The sequence below is a fragment of the Manis javanica genome, chromosome 1 (assembly GCF_040802235.1).
Source record: "Manis javanica isolate MJ-LG chromosome 1, MJ_LKY, whole genome shotgun sequence".
In the NCBI taxonomy this organism is placed as follows: Eukaryota; Metazoa; Chordata; class Mammalia; order Pholidota; family Manidae; genus Manis; species Manis javanica.
The window spans coordinates 64,914,640-64,926,284 of record NC_133156.1 but is presented as its reverse complement, the minus strand read 5'-3'; the positions used below and the strand labels follow the sequence as shown (position 1 = coordinate 64,926,284).

At 39.8% G+C, this 11,645-nt stretch overlaps 1 protein-coding gene across 1 annotated transcript in view; it reads right to left on the bottom strand.

Moving 5' to 3' along the window:
• Positions 1-816: 816 nt before the first annotated feature.
• FBXL17 (F-box and leucine rich repeat protein 17) overlaps positions 817-11,645 on the bottom strand; it is a 531,544-nt gene continuing 520,715 nt past the window's right edge. Inside the window, exon 9 of the mRNA XM_037011920.2 lies at positions 817-3,696. Within this exon, the coding sequence (XP_036867815.2) occupies positions 3,556-3,696 (141 nt within the window). The 3' untranslated portion in view covers positions 817-3,555. The remainder of the gene's footprint in view (positions 3,697-11,645) is intronic.

Below are 11,645 nucleotides of genomic sequence, written 5' to 3'. Positions count from 1 at the left end.
GCCATATTTCCTGAAATAGAGGTCCTGCATTTAAATTTCTACTTGTTCAAAGACTTTAGGGCAAGACTTTCCTAGCAGATCTGATCTTTCCTACCAGTCCAATGTATTTTGTTGGCCTTCAAAAGCCTATGATTAGCCCTTTTTCCCCCTAGAACCTTTTTCTACACTTTGCCCCTACAGAACATACCCTTCTATTTTACTTAGTTACTCAAATATCCTGAACTTGCTTTGCTGTCTCATTCCCCAATGGTTTTGTACATATTTTTCCATTTCCAGGTTGCCTTTCCTTCTTTCCCCACAATAAGTTTCACAAATTCCTTTTATTCTTTCAAACCTCATTAAAAGTTCCTCCTCTGTACAGCTGTACCTTCCCAAAGCTGCTTTTCTGTCCTACATGTGCTCCCTCCAGTCCATCTTTACATCTATCGTACTGATATTGCTGATTTTCAAGAATGTCTCCTTGTTAGGTTGTGAAAAACGAGGAGGGAATAAGTTTTATTTATCTTCAAATGTCTAGAGTGTGGCACATGTTTTTTACTCCACTTACTGTTGAAAAATTGAACAAATGGCTACATAAATGAGTATTTAGGGAAGGGATTTTAAACAAACCACTTGTTTAAACCCTTGAGGTTTTAATCTTATCTCAATAATCACTGGCCAAATTAGAACTTTTGTTTATTATTCTCGGTTAGCCAAACCTTCATAAATAAAGTCCATAGTGAAACACACAAAGACATGGGCCACTGCATGCATCACACCCAAACAGCGAGGCCTTTAGAGAGGCTACTGTCTCTAAGATAAAACAAGAAGACACAGTATTTTGTTTCTCTTTTATTGCAACCCATTGCAAGGTCAAAAGATTCACAGAAATATAGAAACTACAAACCGGGTGAATTTCCCTTATCCACTCAAAAAGACATTAAAGACAAAGGACCAGAATTTTCCACTACAGCAATATATTTCATAGTCTTTATTCTGAAAATACTGTTGACATTTTGGAGAGGATAAAAAGCCCTGCATCAAACGTGTTCACATATATTTATGACATTCTAAGCAAAAAAAAAAGATAAGAAACTCTATATTGCCCAGAAAAATCATTTTAAGCCTCATTTTAAAGCATCTAATGAGAACACATTCAACAACCATCAGGAGATCACTAAAGGTGATGCTCTTTATGGCTGTTTTTTGAGATTAATGCTTTGAGGCTGTATGATGTATCTATCGATTTCTACAAATATACCGAAGCGGTTTTCCAGGTTATGTTGCATGAGGCTTTCTGGATTAGTCAACATTTTAAAGAATAAGTGCAAGTCCCCTGCCCCACCCCACCCCCCAAGCTAAAGCATGTCATAGTGCTGTACTTTAGATTCAAACAATGCAACATTTAAAAAAAATCAATTATGCACTTCTGAAACAATTTGACAACCAAACTCTTAACACTCCAAAGATGACTGCAACTTTGAACTGAGATGGCACCATCTATGTTAGTGATGGCTCTCCCTTCTTTTGTCTTTATTTTTTCACTATTTAAAATAGAGTGTGACATATATAAAAATTAAACTTTTGCTTATTCACTCAAGCTACTATTACTATACATACTTTCTTATAAATTAGTTTTGGATTAAAAATCAGTTAAAATAGTGTGAATTAAGATAGTGGTAGGGGAAATGACTATGGAAAAAATACCGTTTGATGTGTAAGAACTACAGTTTATTAACAGTTCATAGTTTTTTTCTTACACAAATTTTATTCCCTTCAAATTAAATTAGTCACCCATTTAGTGATGGAAAAAATATTCTTGGTGCTTAGTGACTAGATTTTCCTAACTGATTACGATTAAAAGCAAATAACATGCCACATCAGGAACATGTTGACACAAACAAGGGAAACAGTTGTTTACAAAAAAGGAGTCATTATAAATAAGTGTATGGCATTTGAATGTGAAGTTATTTTTTTTTGTTTCTTATGGTTAATATAATTTTATCAATATTGGGACTTATAGAAAGTGAAACTCAAACCTTAGTATACCTGTTAAAGACAAAAAACCATTATATCCACACTGGGGAAGAATAAATAGCAAAGTCACAAGTCAGGGTTTTGTGTCTAGTTCTACTCTTAAAGATAATCACTCTTTAGCTTAAAAAGGCTCCCTGCTGTCTTGATTATAAATCTAGACACAAGAAAGGTTATTTGAGCCTGAGTTCCCTACTATGAATTAATTGTAAAGATGTGTGAAATCAAAACATATATTCATTTACTGACAGATACTGTCTTAAGTGAAAGCTGGCAATCTTTAATTAAACAAAGAAATGCTTATTTCTGGCAAGTGTAAACAGAATCTTAACAGAAAGATTTTCTAATTTTTCCCCTTAACTCATACATTAACTAGGGATAAATCTTCGTAGTAGCATAAGAACTATTCAAGAAATGATAACATGCATATATCAAAAAATCTTTTCTAAAGCCCGAAGCAAAGAAAAAAAATCAATAGATTGTCTACTTATTATCTCACTCATCAGTCTTCTACTAATGTGACTACTGCCAATCTCAGAAATATACTTTCATAATTACTAAAATTAGCAAAAATATTAAATGATCTGTAGGCTTTTTTTTTTTTAAATAACTGCACACTATTAATTACATTGGTGACTTTAATGTTGGATAGTGCTAGGATTAGCTTCAAATATCATTAAAGTATATCCAGACTGTTTACCACCCATGAAATAAAACCTTATACACTGTTAACATAAACCTCAACTGAAATCTCTAGTACTCAACAGAATGCATTTGTAGAAAAATGAGTAATTAATTTTGTGAGCTGGCCAGGGAAATTCAGATTGTTACCTCCATATAAAAACTTCCCAAAAGGCTTTATTTCCTCTCTAGTCTCTAAGTCACTCACTAGATTGGTTAACTGTGAATTCACTGAGTTAGGCAGAGCCACAGTAGATGACATGTCCCTTCAGTGGCGTGGAGGAAGGCCTCTCTGTCAACAAATGATCTAGAAAGAAACTCCCTGGTGTGTGCTCACCACTTTGCACGTGTGTGTATATGTGACAATGTGAAAGCCTGTGTGTGTGTATGTGTCTGAAATTTGGAAAAGTACTGGTTTCCACACTTCTATAGTTAGTGCAACATCCCTTCTGGCCTGGTTGTCATCTGTAGAAGTGCACAATTCTATTGCATCAGAAAAGAAGGAATGCCTTCATTTTAGGGCATCTGCAAGTGGTAGTAATTAGAAGCTCAAAATAATAGATCCAATTTTTTTGATTCTATAGTAAAATATTTTTTTTAGAGGAAAAAGCCTTCAAACTTAAAACTGGGCTTGCGTCTTTCAACATCTTCAATTTTTAAGAAAAACATCAGCTCACCTGGGAACAAACAGCAATTGCGCTTATGCTATGCAGTATGCAAACAGGACACAAATACACACACTCAGGTACACGTGTAGACATGGGACAGTTAAAACCTTTCCATGAGATCACCCAACCCAAAACCTACAACTCCTCTCTGCCCAGAGGGACGGTCCAAGCAGATGTGCACACGGGCAGGGTGTTAGGAGGAGGCGGCTGACATGTTGGGGGTCCAGCCCATCTGATAGGCTCTCTCCAAGGTCCTCTTGCAGTCCTGCAGGACAGTGCTGAAGGTGATGTGGGGGTATTGCTGCACGAGCTGCTCTACTGTCACTTCATTGACCTGCAACCGAAGAAGAGCTGTGTCAGGTACAAGGACCACCAGAACCACCCGCTGCCGGGGCTCCCTGGTCTGCTTACAAAGGCACCAAGAACCCTGCCTCATTCCTCCTCAGCACTGAGAGGAGGTGCTTTGTGAGGAGATACGGGTCCCTTTCTGTCTGCCCTCCCTGATTTCCTAAGTACTACATTTGCCCTTGGAGTTTTTTTAAAAAGACATATGATCAAGAAATCACATGAGTTTTCTAGAAGCATACATGACTGTGATGACTGTGACTTGTCACGATCTTAACAATGTCCCTTGAAAATCTAGTGCTTAGGAGGTAAGGCAGCAGTAAGCCAGCATTCTAATGTGGTTTGGACTTCACTATAAACGTCGCAGCTTTTTAAAGACAAACTGTAGACCGGTGGAGAGGATACATGGGATTCTAGATAGAAGTGTTGGGGAAATGTTTATTTTTCTTCCCTTTAAATGTAGGTATTGCAAACTTCAAGTCCCTTTGTGAAAAGGGCTGAAATGTGAGGAATCAATAATTAAAACATACATGGCTGGCAGGTCAGGGATGGCCCCAATAGACCTTAACCATCAAAGATACCACCTTGATTCTTGATTAGACAAGGCAATCAGACAGGCCTAATTAAAACTAACACCTTTACAATTGCTGTGCTGTGAAGGGATTAATTTGTCAATTATTTTTAAGCTGATTGCAGTTCATATCACAGAAGTAGACAGCTTCCTTCATCCTTTAGATAAATAAATGATTAACCTAAGAACCACAACTTTTAGGTAGCTTTATTTAAAATCTTTATTGAACACTTGGGCATTTTCAAATACATCAATATTTCATTTATACTGAGTAAGCTGGTCTGAAAGATGCTTGTGATACACACTTCTGTGTCCCCTCTCCACGTCTGTCCATTACTGAAAAAGATCAGGAACACCAGGAAAAATCTAAGATGACATCAAACTCTTGCTGTTTGCTTTGAAAGCTGCGACATTCAGTCATCTGCACTTTTCTCTAATAACATGGTTTTCTGAGTGATTTGGAAAACTATGTTATATATAATCTGTTTTTAAAAATTGAGGGTTGATATTTCAATACTGTGTTGATGACAGTCTTTGTCAGAATATCTCTCTATTCAAGACTTTTATTTTATTCAAGACTCTAATCAACTTTCATTACAAATTCAACCAGGGTTCCAGTTAATTCTTTTTGTAATATAGATGTGATGCATCACACTTCATTTTCAAAAACATGAAAATAATTTTGAATAAAAAAGAAAAATCAAAATCCATTAGAGCTGAGAACATGAGTTGATGGTCTTAAAAGGATTCTTAAGCAATATATTTTTAAAATTTATATTTGTTCTCCAAGTCTTCTTGAGTTGAAGCAACTTATAACAATACATTGAGACGGTCATGCATCTTCTAGCTCCGCCTCTCTCTTGCATATTATCAATACTATGCAGTCACCTAACCTAAATTCAGATGATTAAGTTGTCCAAGTTTCTTCTGACCTCAGGGCCTTTGCACATGCTGTTCTCTTTACCTGGAATAGTTTTAAATCCACTTTCCCCAAAAAACCCATTTTGGGTCTACTTGCTACTAAATCTTGAGTTCTTAGCTTCAGTGTCATTTCCCCAGGAATTGTGATCACTGGCTTGCCCCTACTCCCCTCCCTAAATGAGGTAAGGCATCCAGGGTATTTCCTCTTCCAACACTGCCTACTTCACCTACTTGTGAAGTTAGTTTACAATTGGTTTAATGTCTGTTTCTCCTGCTCCAAAGTAAGATCCACAAGAGCCATGATCATTTTTGTGTCCATGAGCCAGGCCCTGTTTTTAGTGAATGAGTGATGAAATAGTAACAAACTATAACAAAAAACAGAAACCCAAGCTCAAGGCCAGGCCAGACACTAACACACTAATCATGAGGATGAACAACTTCCTGAGTTATTCACATTCAGCTCGGGAATTTCCTCCGTCAGGAAACCTTCCCTAAGAAAACTCCGTCCCCACAGGGCTGGTCAGATCCCCCTCTCCAGGGTTCCTGTGGCAGGCACCCTGCAAGGTTTGTCTTTTATTTAAGTACTTCCACATTCCATTGCAGTCATCTCTCTACCTGCCTATCTCTTCCACATGAACAGAAGCCTCTGGGGACCAGAGATTGTCTTTTATCTTTAAGGCCATTGAACTGGGCACAAGGTAGAGAAGAAACATGGCAACTGTGGTTCATACCATGGACTACAGAGTTGACCAGAATACATTTGAATCCCGGTCTCACTTTACTTCTTTAAAATTTGGTTTCCTCAACTGTAAAAACAGGAATAAAAGCACTTATGCCATAGAATTGTTATAAGGATTAAATGTAATAATACACCCTGTATCATGACTGACTTTAAAAGGTCCCCAATTGCTAGCTCTCATTATTACAGCAGACCCTCAATAAATGATCACTGAGTACATGGGTTAATCAACAGTATGTTAGGGCAAACAATTCTCTAAGGTGATGCTCAATATTGTTCCACTTCTGGAATATTGCAGAAATAAACCTTGATAACATTAGTTGTAATGTCAAAATAAAATAATCACAGGGCAAGAAGTAACCTTAAAGACATAGTTCATATACAAGAAGAATCTATTGTATGTTAATGCTCTCTGGAGGAGATTCCAGAACTTTCCTAATGACACAGTTTGAGCTTTAAATACCCACCCTCAGGAAATCCTCCCTTTTCTTTACCTTATGTTCCCAGGCTGCAGTTAGGTCACCTTCTTCCCTCCTGCCCTAAACACACCTGAAGGATACAGGTCCCCCTGAGGGAGAGCTGAAGTCACTAAGTCAGGGAGGAATCTCAGAAAATCTGCATCACATTGCAAAGGAGGTAAGGGTGGTCCAAGTCACCTAGTAGCCAAAGGACAACTAACTGAACGAGATGAAAAAGGATGGAGATGAGAAAAACCCACCATAAAGATGGGGACAGTCTTCTATGTTACATCTTTTCTAATCCACACTTGGGCTTGTACAAAGTTTTATATACTGAGAGGGTTGACAGGCGATTTGTTTTGGAGGTTCAATTTTTAAAAATAGAAAGTATTTCTCTGTGATAACTGTTTTGCAGGAAGAGAGATACAATGTACCTTAAGCAAACTAGATACACGAAAATAACGATTTACAAAGTGTATCAGTTAGGGGGTAACTGTTCTCCTTGGTAAAGACTTTCACAGCAGGGCTAAATTTATTTTGTCACCTCTTCTAATGTGTTTTATATATCCTTTGATTTACTAAAATTTGATTTACCAATTTCTGTTGCATAAAGTAAGGTACACCTGAAATTGAGAATGTAGAGTGTACTAGGTCTCTGGCTTTCATAGATGATGGCAAGAATAGACAGTAGTTGGCTTTGCATAGCTGCATGAAAACCAGTACCGGGAATTCTTTGTGGCTATAATGTGTCTTCTAGGCAATTTTTCCCCTGACTGCGCTCTGTAAATTTTACAGAACAAAACAGTGGGGAAAATGCAAATACTCCACTTTAGAGCTTTGTTGGGTAAAAGTTATTCAGGGGAAATACATGTGCTCCCACTAGGGAAGGTTATATTTTTTACTTACAGTGTCTCCTGGCAATACAGGGTGACACATTTTATATACTAATGTTATTTTCATTTACTCCTCAGAAGTACAAATTATGCTCACCTCTTTGTATAGACTCCATAAATACTTTGGTGCTTCTGAGAAAGAGTTTAGTGAAGACACTGGAAGGGTCCAAATCATTTTAAATTGTTATGCCTACACGCTCATTTCTGTGGACGTTTTTTCATGCACAATGCCACTCATTAGAATAAAAAGAACCATTCTCTGTTCTAACTCATAAAATGTACATAATATGAAAAATGAACATAAAGATGAATTTTTAAAAAAATTTCCCCATGATCCCTGGTTTTCTGTATTTAATTTTTTTCCCTCTTTCTGAAAACTATCAATGGCAACTTCTCTATCACATGAGATTGAAAAATGCAGCATATTTTCCTAAAGAAATATGCAGTGCTGCCATTTGAAGAAATTACTGTGATTAAAAGAAAAAAAACACATGCACCACAGCTTTTTTTTTAAAAAAAAAAAGACTGGATTTTATAGTTCTCTCCAAAGACTACATAACCATAATTTACATTTTTAAAAGTATTATAACCCTTTTTAAGGTAGTAGCAATTTGTCTGGTATTTTCATCTATTTTGAGTTAACATCTATTAGCATTCTTGAAAATGTGAGGCAAACTGGATGCTAATTAAGGTGAATCACACCATAGCTTCATTCTGTGGCAGCCGCTCCCATGGAAGGGTGAGGAGAGAACCTGCAGAGTGTCCGAGATTCAGATGCATGAACTTCCCTAGACCATCAACTGTTTCTTCACCTTCTTATCAATACTTTCCCCAGAAAGTTCCAGAGAAGTGAAAGCCTAGCCTGAATTATCTCCCCAATGATACCTATTGTTCAAAAGACACAATTTCTGATAAAAATTGCTGAAGAAACCATTTAAATTAAGTGATTCTTATTTCCTCTTTGTAAAATAGCATATTTCTTGTGAGGAGAAATATTTGACACCTGAGTATATTAAAATCACACTTAAGAATATAATAAAGCAATTAAAATCACCCTTTTTTTAAAAATGGAGAAAGTTTCCCTGCATAAAGTAAACACTGTTTAAAATACCATAAACAATAAAATGTATTGTGTGATTCCTAGACTGTTAAGTTCTCTGACAGTATGAGTATTTTAGTCATCTCTTTGTTTTCAGTTCTACATATATTGTCTGGCATATTCTCATCTCATTAGAATAGAAGCTCATGAGACAGGAGTTTTTGTTGTTTCTGTTCACTGCCAAATCCCAGCACCAACAGAATGCCTAGTACACAGTAATTATTCAATACTTGTTGGCAACATTAATATAGTAGTTGTTCCACGAATATGAAACAAGTAAACAAAACAGCACCAATGAACAGTGCATCAGAAATTGTGGACATAAACTCACCTTGTTCCTAGACTGTTCCAGCTACAGTGGCAGCTGTCTCTAAAGTCTTGACATTATGGCAGCTCCAAAGTCCTTTAATTCTTTGAAGTTCATACCCAAGTGATTCTTTGTGCTACTCTCCTGTCACTTGACATCACTGGGTACCTCTGTCCAGACACCCCTTCCCTAGGGTTTCCAATCACTTTGCACAAGAGACCAAAGCAGCTCATGACTGTGGCTCAGAGGTTTCTGCTGGGTCAGGGGGCTGGCAGGCGATACTCAGGAAATGACTAGGCTATACTTCAGATGAGTGGAGGGCAGGAGCCCTCCTCACTGGAGATCAGCAACACACTACACTGGGTGGGCGACACTGAGAAACATGCTCATGGTCACTGGACACGAGCCAGTTTCCAAAACACTGCAAGAGGCCCACGTGGTTCAAAATAGCCCATTCTTTAGCTTTTTGCTGCAGCAATGCCCTCCTTGGGGCCCAGACCCAGGAGGGCCACTCAGAAGATTATGAAATTCTGTGACATTTCAGGTCCTTTCTGATGTCACAGTCATCTGGTGGCAGAGGGGGAACTGTGGACAGGTCTTCTGATACAAAACAATGCCATTTCCACCCTCTGATTTCCTGGGTTTTAGCAATTCTATGCACCTTCACTGCTCCCTGGGGACAGATGGCGGTGGTGGTGGTGGTGGTGGTGGTGGTGGTGGTGGTGGTGGTGGTGGTGGTGTTGTTGTTGTTGTTGTCACGGTGGCTTTTGGCATTTGTTCTCTCAGGGAGCATGTAGACAATAATGCCAACAGATGGTGCATTCCCAGACAGGGAAAAATTCTCCAACCAAAACTGCCCTGTGCTCCCCCCGAGAAGCACTGTATTCATCAGTATTAGGCTCTCAGGTGGTAGGAGATAAATCAAACACATTTCCTCTGCTCAGCATGGTTTATTTTGGAAAAATACTTGAAAATAATTTGTTCACTTTTCATCCCATTGGCTAATAAGGTAAAATCAAAGTATATCAAAGTATGTCCCCATTCCAGTAAGGATGTAGAAGGAGAGAAAAGTGAGTATCTGCTATGGTCCAGGCATCTAAGCATGAATACCCTTTATTTAAGATGAACTGTGGCTTGGACAGAATTGGTATTTCATACAGGGTCACACGGCTAGTAAATGGCAGGCTGCATCTGAATGCAGGACCGCACAACACAAGGGTTCTCTGTGTGCCACATGGCCCTGGCGCAGGAAGTGCCAGACTGGGGCCTAGCTGACCAATAAAATGTTTGTTTTCCATCTAACATTACAGAAAAAATGATCACAGTTTACATGTAAATAAGTTTCAAAGTCCTTCACAATCTCTTCAAAATGGCTGCTCTGTGGGAATGTAACTTACAATGGATCTCGCTTGGCCTGCGGAATATTCTGTTGTGGAGTTGTGGAGCTGTGGTTATGGGAGACTTTGAAGCATGACTGATACGTGAGGAAGCTGCAAGCCGAACAAGGGGTCTTTGGCAGGCATGGCTGCCCCAGGCCTCTAACTGGCATTGCTGTCTCTCCAGTCTTCCGACCATCAAAACACTTTTCTGTGTCCCAGGGTAGAATGGCCAGCACAACACATATGGCCCTTGCTGTCCTGCAGCCAGTGGGGGCTGGGGGGTGGGGGAGACAGACAGTTACACCAGCCACAGCAAAGCTGGAGGTCCCTGTGGACAGGAGAACTTAGTAGGTACCTGGTCCTCTGCAGGAGGGCTGAAAAGGCTTTCCAAAGGAAATGACATACGGGTGGATTTCTGAAGGCCAGGGAGGCATCAGCCTGTGTACCACATGCACTGAATAGACACATATTTCAGGGAAGAAAGGAAACCTGCTTGTGAGCTAAATAAAACAATCTGTCCTTTACTCTGTAAGCTTCGTAAGGCAATCTTTCTTAAACCCAATTAACAAACTCAAGTGTATAACTGAAGTAGTTCTTGTTTCAAAGAGCACTCTTCTGAGGCGGAGGGGGAGAAAATGGGTTCCCCCATCTGCAGGTGGGAAAAGTGAGGAGCCCACTCCATGTCTATGAAGGTGCTGCAAATAGCACACTCAACTGCTGCCTCCTGAATCAGGGCCCTTGCCCTCACGCTGGGCTGTCATTCTTCACAGACTCCCTGGGCAATGTCACTCACTGCTTATAGCCCCAGAGGCTGACTCCTGGCCACCCAGAGGCACAGTGTTGTCTCTCAGGCAGTACACTCCCAGAATCTGCTTCTCTCTGGGAGCTGTACTGCTATCCATGGAAACTGGTGTTCACCAGGTGTCAGCAAAAGTCATCGTGGACAATGCATATTCAAATCAGACCCAACTGCTCTTTCAGCAAGTACCCACTGGCCCCAAGATGGGCACATATTAACATGGATAAAATACGGGTAATCTGAATTTTAGTAATACCTCAAATTTGTATGTAAATGAGATGAGTCATCTAAGTGCAGTTTAAAATATTCTAAATAGGACACTAAGAAAAGAATGAAAGAGCAGATGATACATTGCTTTTTCCAGGACCCTGGACAGCCAATGACAAGCCACAGCTCTCTGTGGGCCTGCTCAGACTTTCATGATGCTGCTTCCCTCCCTCTGCAGCAGGACTTCTCGTGACCCTGTCGGGGTGGGTGACATGCCACCTCCTGCTGATGTTGGAGCAGGAAGGTCTGGGACACGAGGAACTTGGCTCCACTTCTATCATCTTGCCTCTTCTGTGGCAAGGCCAGGTGCGCCAGCAGCTCAGAACCCGGGCGTGACCGCTGAGGGCAGAGCCCAGGAGGAAGGGCAGGTGTCCTTCCCAGACTGTAAGGGTGAGCGAGAGCACCCTGCTTTTGTCTCTTCCCTGTAGGCAACTTCACATTCCCTCCCCTCCCTCTCCTTTTCTCAGTCAAACCAGAGCCTTTCTCCGAGATCCCCAGTGACTCC